At 39.0% G+C, this 18,287-nt stretch overlaps 1 protein-coding gene across 1 annotated transcript in view; it reads left to right on the forward strand.

The window, feature by feature from the left end:
• Positions 1-1,265: 1,265 nt before the first annotated feature.
• Positions 1,266-18,287, forward strand: part of LOC122813764 (sulfotransferase 1C2-like) — a 157,331-nt gene continuing 140,309 nt past the window's right edge. The window contains exon 1 of the mRNA XM_044086255.1: positions 1,266-1,602. Within this exon, the coding sequence (XP_043942190.1) occupies positions 1,425-1,602 (178 nt within the window). The 5' untranslated portion in view covers positions 1,266-1,424. The remainder of the gene's footprint in view (positions 1,603-18,287) is intronic.

Raw genomic sequence — 18,287 nt, forward strand, 5'->3', positions numbered from 1 at the left:
GTTTTTTCTGCAAACAGGGAATGCACTTTTCAACAATTCAGCAATTCCAATGGACAATAAAGAATATTTTTTCACACACAAGTGGGCTACAAGCTCAAAAAACATGCACAAGCGAATACGTACAACATTTACATATTCAGACTTTATGATTTTTCACACCCAAAAACTTTGGAAGGCTGCATTCAGATAATTGACTTTTCGGCCAATTGATGTTTGGATAATCGACACTCTGCTGTACCAAACTTAAAAACCTAACCCTAAAACAGAAACCCTAACCCTAAAACTCTCCTTACCATATTATTAACACTAAAACCTGAGGGCGGTTTTAATCTCTTTTTTAAATGTGCCTTATCAGACTAGCAAAATGAACATAATGCTTCAGATAATGTAATCAGTAATAGCTCGGTATATGCTATGTGTTCCCTGTAGTCACTCTATGTAACTATTGACAAGTCCATGTTTGACTATTTTGTTACTTAATGATAATCTCCAAAGGCTGGCATTAAAAAAATGAGTAAGGACTTTGGAAAGTGAAAGAGAAAGAGAAAATGTGTGTGTGTGTGTGTGTGTGTGTGTGTGTGTGTGTGTGTGTGTGTGTGTGTGTGTGTGTGTGTGTGTGTGTGAGTGTCTGTGCATTTTATGAGGATAGGGTACAAGACAAACTCTGTTAAATAGTTTCAGAATGTAATTTAATAGCCCTACTCAGCACCTCCTGAATTAAGCTACCAAACAGTACTTTCTTCATCTGTAGATGACTGCAGAATATACTCTGCAAAAGAACTTTTGCACTAATTTGCCATATCTTTAAAACAAATGTAGCAAGTTCTGGAAAAAGCACTGCGGTATGCTCCTACTTGCCCCACCTTACAGAGAATCAACTTTTTTAGCTTTCTTTATCTGACCTTGTGATCTGAGAAAGAATGAGCTAAACTAGATTCTGCCACTTATGAGAATTGCAATATCACATTGTAAATTAGAAAGGTATTTGAAACCGGGTAGAGAAATAGTGTCCATAGTTGGCTCCATGCCATTCATTTATTGTTATGAGATGGTTTGATAAATATGCAGTAATCACAGTAAACCTGGTATATTTTCATTAATATGTTCTTTAGGAATGCTTAAGTTTATTCTTTTTTTCAGTGGGAGGAGTTAGGACAGTTTATCACTTACAGTGAGTGTAGATGAACCTAGACAGCAGGTTCTACAAGTTGTACTTTTAGCACAATGTGATGCAAACAGAGATAAGAAGTCAGACAGACAGAGAGAGAGAGAGAGAGAGAGAGAGAGAATTAGAGGAAAAAGATTCTGTGTGTCTGATGTGGATTCTGTTAAGCTGATATACATATGTTTTTAGATTTGGAATTAAGTTTCTTCCCATCTTCCATTTCCTGCACTAGACTGGTTAAAGGAATAACTGCCAGAAGATGGAAACAGAGCTCTATAAATCCCTGAAGGAAGTCCCAAAGGGATCCCTCGAAAGATCTTCTCTTAAGTCAGTGGAGGGAGTACAGCTGTTACATTCAACTGCCGATAACTGGGAAAAGATTGCTTGTTTCCAAGCGAAGCCTGATGACTTGCTCATAGCCACTTTTCCAAAGGCAGGTAAGCTATAGCTTCTTATCAATTCTTCCCTAGTATAATCATTTACTGTTTTGCCACAGTTCACAGAATGTGCTCTGACCTCATGACAATGTGATTCAACAATCAAATTTGACTGAGAACAGAGATTTTAACACAGATCTCCTGAATTCTAAGTTTTAGAGGGTCAGCCAGCAAAACAGAAAGTCTTTATGTAGTTAAGACAGTCAGAAGAAAACAGTGGTGATTTAATTGAACTACAAGAAAGAAAATAAAAAAACTATGGCAGTTACAGTAAAGAAAGAATTATTCCCAAAATATACTTGTCTTCAGCCAAACTTTATATAAGTGAGGCATCTACCAGTGCAGAGACATGGATATCTGCCTGCACCACTTGTGATATCAGATGAGTTAATTGTCCCAGATACAGAGGATCAACTGGATTGGAATAGGATTAAGCAGTCTGGAAGGAAAATGTGAAGCACATTCCAGGCAGAGCAGGAACATAGGCTGCACCAACCTGCAAGACTCACCATTGCTGTGATCTTCAATACTCCAGATAAGCTCAAATGTATTTCTGTATGTTTGTCAGGGGGTAGTGCATATTGCATGGGAGAATCATGTGATGGGAGGGTTGTTATGGGCTATACAGACACCACTCACAGTATGAAGGTAAGTGTGGTGTCCATTATCTTAAGCCCTTATTCCTAGAAGGAACAAATGGGTGCTAGGGGCAAAACTGCAGCCCCTACCCCCCAATTGCCTGAAGTCAGATGGGTGGAGAAAGCTGAAAACATTTACAGAACAGAATGTGGACACATTTTTAATTGTACCAAGTATCATTAAACATCTATCCAAATTATTAAGAATTAATAAACTGAGTCAGTATTAAACAAAATTGCACGGATACTAAAAGGTCTACCAAAATCAGTGAAGAGTTAGATAAATAGAGACATACCTGTTATTATCAGTCTACCCCAGATAAAACACGACACAGGGAAGACCCACTCAATATTTTGTATTAGAGAGCAGTACATGATTTCTTTATCAGGAAAGCATTTTGAAAGTTTTGCAACAGTCTAGCTAGCACACAGGAAAGAAATTTTGATGGCAGTTACAGTGATCTGGGACTGAGTAACAGACAGATGCTAAATGAACCATCTGGTGGGATGTTAAAGAGTGCCTTATGACAGCTCTGCATTGTGAGTGGAAGGGGTAGGGTATAAGGAGAACTGCACTTCTAGAGCACCTCTTGTGGGACCAGAGTATTTGCCAGTAACATTTGGAATTCTAGGCATATACAGCACTCTACAGGCACTGGGGGAGTGAGGAGTTCTAACCTTGTGTAAAGATTCACTCAGGTTAACCTCATGCATTGAACACCAGCCTAACAGGGGTAAAAAATTTAGGTACGAGCCTAGAAAATCTGCAAGTGGCAAAGGATGGCCATCAATGGTAAGGTTAATCCTTTCCCCTTGGGAAGGGATGTGGACTGCTACACTAATAGCACAAGGAAACAATAGGCCAGTGGTGTCACTAAGAGGGTTGTATCATCAAAAAAACAGGGGATGAAATCATGTATTTAAGTAAAAAAGGCATGATAAAAGAGAGAGAGAGAGAGAGAAAACAAAGAAATCACAGACTAAATATCTCCAGCACTTGCTTATGACAGAAGTTGTATTGTAACAAATATAACACAACATTCATTTTGCTCATAGTTTCTTAAGTTCGATAATGTTCTGATCCAAGCAGGAGCTTTTCAGAAATAGTCTTGGTACAAATTACAGTTAATTGTGCAATGTAGAAACCATTGGACAGAATGACATTAAAAGCATGTGTACAGAACAAGCAGACAAAATATACAAATGCAAGAAGGGCACAATAAATACCAATGAAGGAAGCCATAAATTATAATCATGGTTTTAGAAGTAATATCTTTTATATCTTTCAAGAGCTTCTTCAGTGAAAAATGCTATAGGGATAATGGTAATGCTGATTTACTAGAAAAGTAATTTATGTGGCCACATTTGAGTCAGACTGTTAGGTGCCGTTATAACTGCTTGTGCAATTAACCACCACCATCGACTATGGAGAAATATAATTCCTTGTTTAAGGACCAGTCACTTAAAAAGAATGGTCACTGGAGAGAAGTTTATTTTGCAAACAATACAGAATTATGGCTTAATTTGTCTGAAATAGAATATAGCATTTTGGTAGATGCTGGAGAAAATCTGCTTTCAAGAGAAGGAGGAAGATGCTATTTTTATGAGCCTGAAAAGGAAAGAGCTCAGCAACAGAGATACTTGATTTCTGACAAGCAGTCACTTGGCTTTCTGTAGCACCACACAGTCATGTTCTGACTGCTGGGATTTAGAGGGAGAATACATTTTTTGTAGGCTATGTCTATATTTGGAAGGCCATATTTGGGTTGTGAGAGAAGTAGGTCTTTATCAGTCTGTTCATGTTTTTTCATACTCCATGGCCATAAAATAAGTTCATTGATTTTATTTTGTTTACTGTATTTGGTGGCTAAGGGTGAGGGTCCGGCCATGCTTTTTAAAAGAAGTGGTGGTTTTCTTTTTGTTGCAAGTTAGATTAGAAATAAACCATTTAGAAAAGACATTCTACTGACAAGTTCATGAACCAAAAATCATTTATTTATTTATTTTTTTTGTTAAGATTGATTCCATCCATGCAATGCTGTTGAGTCACATCTGTCTCCTTTAGCAACCTCTAGAAAAGCTGTCATACAAACAGTTTACAAAGTAAATAGAGAATGGAAAATTATCATGTGGATCCATCCAAGATCTTAGAGCCACTTAAGAAAAACATTTCAAAGGTCTTAAAACATGGGTACTTTGGCATGTGTTTGGACCATGTACTCCTTTTAAATATCACACAAAAACTGCCATCCTCAGAGTTCTTAATTTCTTCTTAACCAATGTTATAACATGGACAGAAAACTCTCTACAGATATCAGAAAAGCATCACTTGCTAACCTACTGACCTCCAGAATGGAGTATGCCTTACCAGTGGTAACCATTCTTCATACAGTACTAGCCTGCTACGAACGTCCATAAACAGGATTTTCTATTTCATCCTGATGACAGAAAGTAACACTGAAGATGACTTAGTAAAGCCAACTATCTGTTTGTGAATGGGCTATACTCCTGTATATGTATAAACAGGTATATATAGATTAAACTAAGTTGTTGTGTCTTCTGGCTTTTCCCGGTTAGGGGTTGCCACAGCGGAACTCCAGTCCACTAATGATTGGCAGTAGATTTTTACGTGCCGAGTTGCCAGCCCTGACGCACAACCTTCAGTGAAGGTATGCCCATTCACACATGTCTCCACACAGAAGACGCTCTAGCTGAGAATCGAACCGGACAGTGTCTTACTGTGAGGCGACAACGCTACCGCAATACCACCACCGCAGTAAGTGAGGTCTGCAAATTCAACGCATTATCTAGCCCATATGAACAGCATTGCATATTCTAAAGCAAATCTGGCTAGAATGCTGATGTTGAAAGATGGTGTTTATTGCTGGATTTTCTCATGCACAAAGAACTTACTGCCCAACCCTTGCTCAGTATCTCTAGCCAGACCACTCCTTAAATATGAAGACCATAATAGAAAATGCAAAAATCTTTAGTAGGCCTCATAGGAACTTTTGCAATGGTGATAAAGTAGGTGTCCTGCCTGTTTCATCAGATCTGCAAATGGGAGTCCTTTGCATCCCGCACAGCCTGTCAACACTCTGCAGCCAGTCTCATTCCCCAAATTTGCCATTGCTAAGCATCAGCTACTTTTACCTCCTTATCTGTCAATGACAGATGTCTCCTATCACCCCCTCACCCATTCTTCCTGGCAGTGAATGAGAGATTCATTGTATTTCACGTCATAATCTGTTGGCCATTGGTATGTCCTGTCTAATCTGCTTATCCCATGATAGATTGTCTGCCAGCCCTATAGCCCAATCTGATTGCTTGACATTACATACTCTTCAACTTCAAGTTTATTAAAGTATTTATTTACTAAGCACTGTACAATAAAATAGATAAAAAGGTAAAATAAAACAACAATTAAATAGGAAACATAAGATAAATGCAGAAAAGTATAAAAATAAATATATTAAAGCAGTACAGGGCTGGAAAGTAAATGCCACTGGATATCATAAGAGCAGAGTTATGATCCAGATAAGGTTTAAAAATAGAAATTATACAATGACTGGCTATTAATATTAAAAAACAAGCATATTGATTAGCCAGCCCAACCAGCGTGCCCATTGTAAATCCGAGAATATACCAACAGGAGAACGACTGGTCGCCCAGACTTTTTCCCATTAGTATATCTCACATTTTTTTGTACTTTTCTTTTTTTAAAACACACAAAAAATAAAACCACAGACCTGAAATGAATGAGAGAGATGGTACAGACAAAAATGAAAGGATAATCAGGTAAGTGCTGCAAAACTATAGAAACTTACCTGATTATCCTTTTATTTTGTCTGTCCCAGCTCTCCCTCGTTCGTTAAAAGTCTCCCGGTTTCTTTTTTTTTTTTTTTGTTTTCAATATTAAAAAAAAAGCAACACAGATCTTCCTTTCTCAGTTGCTTCCTTTGCACAGTGCTGATGTACTGCGTAAGCGTGGGAACACAAGTCCCATATGCATGTGCAGTAGATCAGAAAAAGCCCAAGGATAGCACAAAACCAAGGAAGGGCAGCACGGAGGCATTACACAAAGACATTATTTAAGAAAAGTAAATATTTTTTTTTCTTAAATAATGTCATTATATAATAGCAATAACCGACCCCATGGTTGTGGTATATTGAAATTTACCCACGGTTGGCTTTATTTCATCAGTCGGGATTCGCCCTCATGATTAAACCACACCAACCATGGGTAAATCTATAATATACCACACCACGTCATCGGTTATTGCTTAAATAACTACTACTTGGAAAATGATCACAATATGTACTCTTCTCTTATCAGGCCCATGATTGAGTACAATGCCCCATTTGGGATGTATCTTACCCGACATCTGCAGCAGTTGGAAAGACCCCAAAAGTTCCTCACCAAGAGGATAAAGGGTCTCAAACATATGTCATATGCTGCCCGGCTGAAGAAACTCCAGCTCTATTCAGTAAACACGCCTACTCAGAGGTGATCTATGCCTGACGTACAAGGCCATGTCCAATCCGGAATTAATGGACATGCTCCACCTCAGAAAATCCATATCCATCAGAGCCACGAGAGCAAGAGATTTGAACCTCAACACAGAAATAAATAGGATGTGCTGGAGGGACAGATTCATAACCCAGAGGCTCCCTACACTCTGGAACAGAATCTCAGTCCATGTTAGGCAGAGCCCCTCACTAACTCTCTTCAAGAGAAATCTTGACGAGTGGATGGGAGATCGTAGATTTACCCCGGGGGTCATCTCTGTGTCACTACTATACAGAGGCACAGTAAACTAAACCCTAAATGGGCGTAGTATTCTCATCCCAAGGGGTGGCGAAAGCCACACACACTCTGGCTAGGCTTAAATGCCCTAGGGCAGATAGCCTAGTATGAACCTATGAACCTATATAGATATAAAGTTCCAGTTCAGCAGCTTACATCTTACATATAAATGTCAATAGTATTTGTAGTATGTTGTGCATACAGTATGTGATTCTTCTAATCTGTATGTTTTAGAATCACACTATGATGCAGTAATTTTGTTCAGAGGTCTAGATAAGTGTCCATTGGCTTATGCCAGCACGCATAGTTCTATTGCCTCGCTATGCGAGTTTGACTCTGCCCAGGCCCAGACATGTACAAGGACTCTTAGCACTGTCTGAGACTTAGAGCAGGAAGACATTCTCTGCAATAGGCCTACACAGCACTGCCTCAAGTTTTTTGTTATTTTTCTCATATTCCTTAGTTCAAAGAGTTGGGGAGACTCATCTCAAGTACCTTGTATATTTTAGAGGCCTTATCTCTACAGGGACATTAATGGGAGTTCAGCTGCTCAGAAAAGCCATTAAATGATGCAACCAAAATGCTATGAGGGCAGAAAAGGGGAATTTAACATGAAGCCCACTGTGGAAAAGAACAGAGGTAATATAATGGAGAGTGTCAAATATGTAATGGCACTGATAAAATCTAGAATGAGAGCAATATTTGAACAGAACAGAGCAGATGGGCTCCATGATACAGAAGAGAGCAGCTATGGATGTGGCCCTGCGGAACAGGTTTATGTTAGCAGCCTGGTCACTTGGCGATCTGGCTGGAGTAGAATGGGTATGACTGGCCAATGACATCTTGCTCATTCTGATAAAGGATTTTGGGAATATTTCACTACATAAGTCCTATCTGTTTAAGGAAAGATGACTTGGTGAGCCCCAACATATACAACAGACTTCTCCCAAATAGTGCTTGGTAGTGTAGCTAGGCTGGGTTCAAGGATGCATATAACAGTCTGATAATGTTTATGCTGCTGCTTTAGCTGAAGTAATATCTGAAATTAATCAATAACTTCCATAAATTAGTACTAGGCTAACTGCCCTTGTGAGCTATTTTAAGCCTAGCCAATTATCTGAATGCTACAGAAATGGAACTAGGCTCTAACAATATTTTGTCTGTTGGAGAGGTTACCTCACCCTTGATGGTCTGCGTTATCTCTAGCACCAGCCTGTAAGTAAGGTGTTCTATAACACAAACTCCCACCAAAGAATGAGCCCTCAAAGAGGGATGTTGGGTGCTGTGGTTCTAAGGATATTGAATAAAAAAGCGATTTAGGCTTTGGGAGAGCTGCTAATGGTCAGCAAGCTAGTAAACAATTAAGGAGGAAGAGATGGGAAGAAAATAATACAAACTAGATTTCAACAGCTGCTCTTTACTATGTGGGTAAAGTACAAATTAGGTTGACATTAATGGTCCTACTCTGGCATTACATGCACCATTCCTGTCATGTTAAAAAGTCATACATGACACTTTTTCTTGATTCCAAGAAATGTTTTTAGCAAGCTGCCTTCTGAAAGTACTAATAAAGGATACAGCACAAGTGTTTTCTAGTGGAGGTTAATGGCTGTTTTAATGAAAAAAAAAAAATATATATATATATATATATATATATATATATATATATATATATGTATACAATTTTCAGTAAAGCTTCCTTGATTATGTATCCAGACATGAGAATAAAGGAAGTTAGATGGTGCTGTTCCCAGGGGTGGCCATGGTGGTGCAGTGGTTAGTGTTGCCGCCTCACTGCAAAAGGGTCTCTAGTTCAATTCTCAGCTCAGGTGCCTTCTGTGCAGAGTCTATATGTCCTCCCTGTGGTTGCATGGGTGTGTTCCATTTTCCTCCCACATCCCAAAGACATGCTATGGGTTGATTGGACACTCTGAATTGGCCCTAGGCATGAGTGTGTGTGTGTGTCTGCCTGCTGTAGCAGGTTGGGAGTCAGGCTGGCAACCTGACACTGTAAAACTCTACTGCGAATCAGGAGCAGACCGATGATCTGCTGTGGTGAGCCCTAACCAGGAAAAGCCAAAAGAACATGGTGTTGCTCCCAATTTTCTCCTATTAGAGTGTGATGCATGCACCCTTGTTGAAAGCCATTCTTTTATCCCTGTTAAAATGTCTACTTCTAAATAATCTCATAACTAATCTGATGAAAATAAAGTATTTTTTTAGTGCATCACAAGTTTCCAAATTAATGCTTTCTTAAAACTCATACTTTGACCTGAGTGTGTCTGTTTTTTTCTAGCTTATCTCCAATATGAACTACATTGTAATCAGAAATACAAAGGACTTTCTTGATAATGCTTTATGCAGACACCCCATTTATCAATTTTACATATACGGCCAGTCACCGTTCAGTAAATGTGAATTAATAATGTGTGTCAAAATACATCATTCATTAAGAAATTAGTGGGTGCAAACACTAATTTTGACTCCTCCATCTGGAAATAGTCATGTAAAACTGAAATGAAGTAATAAAGTACCATATTTTGATCATTCACACTCATTCTGTCTAATAAAGAGATTTAGGGTCATAGGTTCATAGGATGATACTAGACTATTGGCCTAGAGGCCCTTAAAAGTCTAGCCAGCAATTTTGCACATGTTCCCACAAAGTAAGCTCCTGTTTCCCCTGTCCAGCAGGGACACAGGTGGGATCCCAGGGGTGTATTTCCTGTTTTCCATACAGTCATCCAGGTTCCTCTTAAAGAGGGCTAGAGAGGTACTCTGTTTGACATGGAGAGGGAGTCTATTCCACAGATGGGGGAGTCTTTGGGACACAAGTCTATCCAGCCAACAAGTTGTAGTAATGTTGCAGACCAGGTTGCGGCCTTGGGTGCGAGTTGTGCGAGTGGAATTTGACTTATGGATATGCAGTAACTCCATCAAGGCTGGGTCAGGACCTTTTAAAATCTAGTACCTTAAGTTACACCTGAGAAAAGCATGAATTCATTCCACCCATACTGCAGGTATGAACTTTCAAAGTGGACTAGATTACTCAGAAGGAAAACAACTGCAATGTAAATGTGGATACATTACAAAACATAATTTTCTTTACAGATTCTAAGTTTCATGCAAGCTTACTGCCCATATGCAGCTATTAATGTGGTATTAAAGTGTCACCAATAGCAGATGTACCATACTTCTGTAGGTACAGAAGTAGTTCAGGAAGTCATTATACTGCCATTCTTTTTTGTATTCATTTAATTCAGTAAAAATAAATACTTATGACCTCGTATTAAACAGTAAAGTAATGGCATGTTTGTGGGTCTTATCTGACTGATGAATACATACAGCACAATTATTGGTATGTTTTCACGTCTTATTGCTTCTTACTGCCAGCAAATAAGTTACTGCCCACACAGAATCTGTCTTCCCAAATTAATAATTTTACCCAAGTGTGCTGTAAAAGCAGGTTGTTTGCATTTCTGATAATTTTTCTCAGTAGTCTTCCTAAAATCTAACTTGCCAGATGTACCATTCATCCCAAACTGGTACATTAAAGACATCCTGACCAATTTGCATCCTCCAGTTCTAACTGCTAGATGTTGAGAAAACAGAATTCATACAGAGATGAATACACCCTTGCCTTGTAATGAAGCAGGCTTACTTAGGTCATCTCTGATGCAATGGGTCTGTGACCCATCCTTCCTTTTTCAATATAGTATGACCTTTTCTTCTAGAACATGCAATTAGTCCACTCACCAGATTGTGAGGGGGAGTCAACCATGTCTATTTGCATTACCCATTTTGACTTTTTACTGTGCTCTTACTTTGATGAATATTTAAATATTTCACAAATAATCCTACTTTATAAAGAAGAGCGTTCTCTATAGACAGAGATTCTCCTCACTAGGCATGTCTGCATTTTCTATGCTGCTTTTTCCTACAAGTGCATATCGTAAAATCATACCTCTCAACCTGGAAACATCAAAAATCTGGACAAGGCCCATGAAAAATAGGTACAAATCTGTACGCTGATTAACATATAATTTGCATACATACTTATGTAACCCCACCCACTCCGATAGAATTGTGGGATACCAACTTTCGAACAGAAACTGAAGAACAGACAACCAAAACATGGCACCAGAGTCCCCCTGCAGCCATTCCAATGTCCCGTTACCTGGCTATTTCACCCCATTTACCATAAACACTAATGTGTGCATACTACTTTACTTCTACAATGATTTGGATTTTATTTTTACATTTTACAGCACAACAATGCAGAAACACTAAAAGACATCATCTGGTAAACAAAGCAATACTGTCTCACAATGAAAATTGGCTTGACATTAAAACTTCTTTGCCCTTCAAACTCACATTCATTGAAACAGCATTGAAACCCACACCACATCCAAAGAAAATGCATCTGGTCAGTGGTGGATAAAGATTACCTTTGGGCTGTTTTCAAATCATTGGCCACTTGCACACAAAACAAGAAACATACATGTGTTCTTTTCTTTATACACCTTCCTGACTTAATTAAATTATATTCCTTGTATAATACAACACACATGTTAGAGCGCATTTTAAATTTATTGTTTGAACATTTTACCAGTAATCTGTACTGTAGGCAATGAAACAAAACACATGAACCAATAATGACAAAACTGCCCAATTCAGAACTTTTCCATCATAAAAGTCTGCTTCCACACCCACACTATAAATAGAATGACAGTAGTGTAAGCTATAGGCATCTTGCACAGTGTCTCACACTTATTTTAAATTTCATTTTTTTTTGGGGGGGGGACAAAAGGTCAGAAACCAGGGACACATTTTAAACATTGCTTGTATAATTTTGTAAAGTTGCTAGAATAAAATGTTGTGTTACCATCATGCATTTTACTGGCAGGTTTTGAACCCAGGACTCTATGCACTACAGTCAGAACAACATGCCCCTATGCCAAATCAGCAGCTGTTTGAAAAATAGGAAGACTGAAACTTAATAGTCATCATTTAGTGAATTCATTTCTCACTTCTCAACATAGCTCTTAACCTCAACACAAAAAACATGGACAAACAACAAAGCCAATAATGGGGGAATGCAAATTCAGTTCTCACTTCTCACTCACCATATCTCTGAACTGTTAGCACAAAAACAATAATGGGGGAATACAAATTGTGTGCTCACTTCTTATCATAGCTCTAAACTCTTAGCATAAAAAAATGTTCTTACTTCTCATCATAGCTCTCTCAACTCTTAATACAAAAAAAAATCTGGTCAAAGTTCAGAGCATAACTTTCAACTGTTAGCAGAAAAAAAATGTTCTCATTTCTCATCATAGCTCTCAACTCACTCAGAAATGGTGGTGGCTAGGGATAGTAGGCTCTTTTTACCCTGTATCAAAGGTACAAGGTTTGAGCCTGAATACCTCTAGCCACCAAGTGTATTATATGGGAGCATTTTCACACACACACCACACACACACACCTTACTCTGAATAACGAGTGGTTCCTTACCCTGAGTAGTTCACACACACACCTTACTCTGAATAACGAGTGGTTCCTTACCCTGAGTAGTTCACACACACACCTTACTCTGAATAACGAGTGGTTCCTTACCCTGAGTAGTTCACACACACACCTTACTCTGAATAACGGTGGTTCCTTACCCTGAGTAGTTCACACACACACCTTACTCTGAATAACGAGTGGTTCCTTACCCTGAGTAGTTCACACACACACCTTACTCTGAATAACGAGTGGTTCCTTACCCTGAGTAGTTCACACACACACCTTACTCTGAATAACGAGTGGTTCCTTACCCTGAGTAGTTCGCACACACACCTTACTCTAAATAACGAGTGGTTCCTTACCCTGAGTAGTTCACACACACACCTTACTCTGAATAACGAGTGGTTCCTTACCCTGAGTAGTTCACACACACACCTTACTCTGAATAACGAGTGGTTCCTTACCCTGAGTAGTTCACACACACACCTTACTCTGAATAACGAGTGGTTCCTTACCCTGAGTAGTTCACACACACACCTTACTCTGAATAACGAGTGGTTCCTTACCCTGAGTAGTTCACACACACACCTTACTCTGAATAACGAGTGGTTCCTTACCCTGAGTAGTTCACACACACACCTTACTCTGAATAACGAGTGGTTCCTTACCCTGAGTAGTTCACACACACACACCTTGCCCTGAATAACGAGTGGTTCCTTACCCTGAGTAGTTCACACACACACCTTACTCTGAATAACGAGTGGTTCCTTACCCTGAGTAGTTCACACACACACCTTGCCCTGAATAACGAGTGGTTCCTTACCCTGAGTAGTTCACACACACACCTTACTGTGAATAACGAGTGGTTCCTTACCCTGAGTAGTTCACACACACACCTTACTCTGAATAACGAGTGGTTCCTTACCCTGAGTAGTTCACACACACACCTTACTCTGAATAACGAGTGGTTCCTTACCCTGAGTAGTTCACACACACACCTTACTCTGAATAACGAGTGGTTCCTTACCCTGAGTAGTTCACACACACACCTTACTCTGAATAACGAGTGGTTCCTTACCCTGAGTAGTTCACACACACACCTTACTCTGAATAACGAGTGGTTCCTTACCTGAGTAGTTCACACACACACCTTACTCTGAATAACGAGTGGTTCCTTACCCTGAGTAGTTCACACACACACCTTACTCTGAATAATGAGTGGTTCCTTACCCTGAGTAGTTCACACACACACCTTACTCTGAATAACGAGTGGTTCCTTACCCTGAGTAGTTCACACACACACCTTACTCTGAATAATGAGTGGTTCCTTACCCTGAGTAGTTCACACACACACCTTACTCTGAATAACGAGTGGTTCCTTACCCTGAGTAGTTCACATTCCTCTGTCGTTGCTGCCATTAATCCTGCTCACAAACTCTGCCCTGAGTAGTGCCCGGCTCAGCAAACTCTGCTGTTTCAGCTTCCTGGCCTGCACACAAGTTTCTCTGCTGTTCTGTTCCCCATTTCTGCCGATTCAGCTTCCTGGCCACACACAAGTTCCTCTGCTGTTCCCCATTCCCACCAGCTTGTAATTCAATTCAGCCAGCCGGAAATGATGATGTGAGCTCCTTGAGCTCAATTCCGACTGACTGGTAGCCTGACGGAGCTGACGTCATTGCGCACGTGATGATGTCAGCTCTGACAGCGCAAAAAAATTTTAAAAAAAGCAAAAAAAAATCAGAAATGAAGGGGTGCCACTCGGGAATTGTGGCACTCCTTCATTTGCACCCAAAACTCAGTAAAAACGGAGTAATTTGGAACGGTTGGGAGGTCTGGGTAAAATTAAATGAGGAAGTGGACATCTAAAGTGTTGCTATTTTACATGTAAAAGGAGGTGCTGTGTTCTACAAATCATAGGAGCATGGGATCATAGGAGGTTACTAGGCTATCGACCCAGAGGGCATTTCAAGTGTAGCCGTTTTATCTCAATGTAATACCCTAGATAATAATACTAGATATGTATTTATTAATGAATGCCCATGTCCAGAATGGTTGTGGGCGCTATCTCCAATAAGAACTTATTTATTTATTTATTATTTTATTTTACATTTGTTGACCAGGATCATCCAACTGTGCTTAACAGCCCTTTTTCAGCAGAGGCCCGGGGAGAAAAGCTCCAACATATTATACAATTTTCATTATACATTAGGATTAAACACCAGTGTTACAGGATTATTACAACGCATTAAGTAGCAATGCAATGTTATACAGTGTCAATAATCAGGAGTATAGCATAACTATTTCAAGATGTATAAAAAGAAATATGTCATTAAAATGAATATGGGTCTTGGGGTAAGTGGTTACAAAACCCAGTTTTATCATAATGTAATTGCATGAAGGCAAGACAATTACAATAGAATGTTTCTCTGAGGCAATTTACTTAACAGATTTTAGAAGACAGTAGAAAGAGTAGTTAAGGAAGATTAGAGAGAGCTAGTGAGAAGAGTGACTTAAGGGCAGAAAGTAGACTAAGGATGTTTAAGGAGGGAGAGTGCAGTGGCAGAACCAGTGACTTTTAAAGTGCTCTTTGGTGGCTTATGGTGTCCTACTCACCTGTCCAGGTTCCTTTTGAACAGTGTCATACAGGTACTCTACTTCACATGAATCAGGAGCCTATTCCAAAGATGCAGAAGTAGCTGGGAGACAAATCCGTTCCTCTAGCACGTCCTATTCAAGTCGCAGGCCATATTTACATCCCTGGAATGTGTAGCTCTAGTCCTGTTTGATTTATGGATGTGCAGCAAATTCATTAGGTTTGGGTTGGAGACTGCTCTAAGCCAGACATAAGTTTCCCCTAAGAAGTCTATACAATGCTGAGTATAGTGACAGGGACTTTAGCAGATCTGTGTACGGCACTTGCTGGAGTCCCTTGATCTTCTTAGACCTCTAAGGTCTCTCCAATATGAGTCTAGTTCATTCAGATCTATATGGAAGTAGAAGATAAATGGAATATATATAGCAGTTACTAAGAAAGGGGCATTTTAGCCATAGCAGCAGGAATAGTTCACATTAAAGCATCTCACCTAAGTATCATCTCAGTGAGAAAGATCCAAAACTGAAAGTTAAAATAGTGATTGCACTCAAATGCAAACACACACACACTCACACACACACACACACATGCATATGCACACATATCACATGCACTTATGTGCATGCACACATACGCACATACATACACATACACACACATATGCACATGTACGCCTAACATGCACATATGTCCACACATTCACTCATAAGAGCATACACACACACACACACACACACACACACACACACACACACGCGAGCATGCATGCACACACACACACACACACACACACAGACAAACACACACACACTCAGACATGCAGATACATGTATGCAAGCAAGCACATACATGCACTTGAGTGAGCACACACATATAAACACACAACAACAAAGAAGAACGTTGGACCACAGTAGTGTGTTTGCTTACTGCTTAGAATGCTATGTCATTAGCATACTGCATACCTCTCAAACCCTTAGAGCAAGAAATTTGGACAAAGCCATAAATAATGGGGTGGACAAAGGCCCAAAAATAGGGACACTTTTTAAATATTGCTCTTACAGACTTAAAAAGTTGATAGAATAACACGTTTTGCATTGGCATGAATTTTCTGGAGGGTATTAAGTCTGATACTCAAATGTCTGTCATTATTTTCTGACTTCAAACCTCAATGATTTGCCAGAAAACCACAATTTTATGAGAAATAGAACAAAAATATGAGACAAAACTCTGGACATTCTGCGAAAATCTGTGCAGTTGATAGGTATAGTGTACAGTAACAAACTAAACCTTATCACAAACAGTATTTTATAAAATGTCATTTCAGACAAAACCCCAGCAAACAAGGTAAAAAATCAGTAGCTGATTCTAAGCAATTCTTCACTTGTAACACTAACATAAACATTCCTATGGCTGTGCATTTTTGCAGAGCAACCTTGTTTTTTTCCTGTCCCTCATAAAATGTTTGATTTTCTGGTAAACCACTGAAAATTACAGTTGGTTAGTGTCAAGCATTAGAACTTCCTAGTTCAAAAAAATAAAAAAGACATTATAGATGAAAAACTAATAAAACCACAAAAAACCAAGAGCAGAAAGTTGAACATTCGAATTTATGAAAGTTAAGTGCTTTTGTTCTAGAATCTGGACTTCATCAGAACAAAATAGATCAGTGCAAGCCTTGATTATATAGCTTAAACACAACACATGATCCTAATTAAATTAATTTATTACCCAAGCCAAAACTGCCACTCACGTAATGAAAAGCAACCTGTACAGGGGTTGTTGTGCAATTCTTGTCTAGATCTTTTGTCTCAGATTCAGTCGACTGTATTCTTTTTTGGCTCATCAGGATTCGCTGTAAGATGTGCTTGTTTAGTCTACTTATTTGTGTTACAATATAAACTTTATGGATTACCATTACACTGAAAATTTATAAAACGTGTTAACAGTAAAATGGACTAGAATGCTTTCTAAGTTACACAATCAGGATTTCATTATGTCTGACTGTATTCAAGGTCATTTGCTGCATGTTCCTGTCGCTACTTGTCCATATAATACAGTGCGTTTGTGTGTTATATCAAGAAACCTGCATATGTTAATTGTACGTCTGATTTCTAATGCATCTTATGCACAGCATGTATTTATTTATTTATTTATTACAGTTTGATTACCGGGGAGGTCCACTGGACTTGTGGGCCCATTTTCAGTGGAGGCCCGGGGAGAACAGCTCCAGAAGTTTAATTACAATAAAAAATTACAAAAAGAAATTACATAGAAAATTACATAAAAAAATTCAAAGGCAATTGTATTTCAAATAATAGTCGTCAATAAAAGAATAACAAGTAACAATTTTTAATAGTTCAAGAGGAAATATTGGCTTATGGTTTGAAATCAGGATGTACTAATTAGGAATCTAAGTAGAGAAATTTAAGGAGGTTAGGTAGAAAAATGAGGTTAGCCAGGAGAGAAATGGGAGGATAACTTGAGAGGTATGGACTTGAGAGTGCAATTGCATTTCCAGTTTTGATGGAGGTAAGAATGAAGATGTTTTTTGAAGATGTTAAGGTTGGTGTAGGACTTAAGTATGTAGGGCAGAGCATTCCATTTTTTTGGCTAGGGTAAAGGATAGAAGCAGTTGAACTGCTGGGCGCTTAGGTTTTTGTATGGTGATTAGGTTTTGGTGAGAAGATCTAAGTGATCTAAGGTTGGTATAAGGCTATAGAATGTTTGAAAGAGCAGGGCAGGTTGTGGGGTGGAAGAATAATTTGTGGGCTGTTGTGATTTGGAGAAAGTCAAGGTGATTGGGTAGTTCAAGCCAGTTTAAGGAGAGGAGGGAGGTGCAGTGATTAGAGGAGGATTTGGCATTTGTGGCAAATCATGAGATTTTGTTGTAGCATTGTTCCAGTTTGGAGGTAAGTGTAGAAGATAAATCAGTGAGGAGGGGAGCACCATACAGAAGGGAGGGAAGAAGGAAGGTAGAGGCAAGGGTAAGTCTAGTGTGAGGAGAGAGGAAGTGGTTGTTTCTATATAGTAAGCCAAGTTTTATGTGTGTTTTTTTAATGTTTAGCTGGATATGGTCATTAAATTTTAGTTGGTCATCAATTATAACGCCGATAAGCTTGGTGGAGGAGACAATCTCAAT

Source organism: Protopterus annectens, chromosome 10.part0 (assembly GCF_019279795.1).
Source record: "Protopterus annectens isolate FY-2018-M chromosome 10.part0, PAN1.0, whole genome shotgun sequence".
Lineage (NCBI taxonomy): Eukaryota > Metazoa > Chordata > Ceratodontiformes > Protopteridae > Protopterus > Protopterus annectens.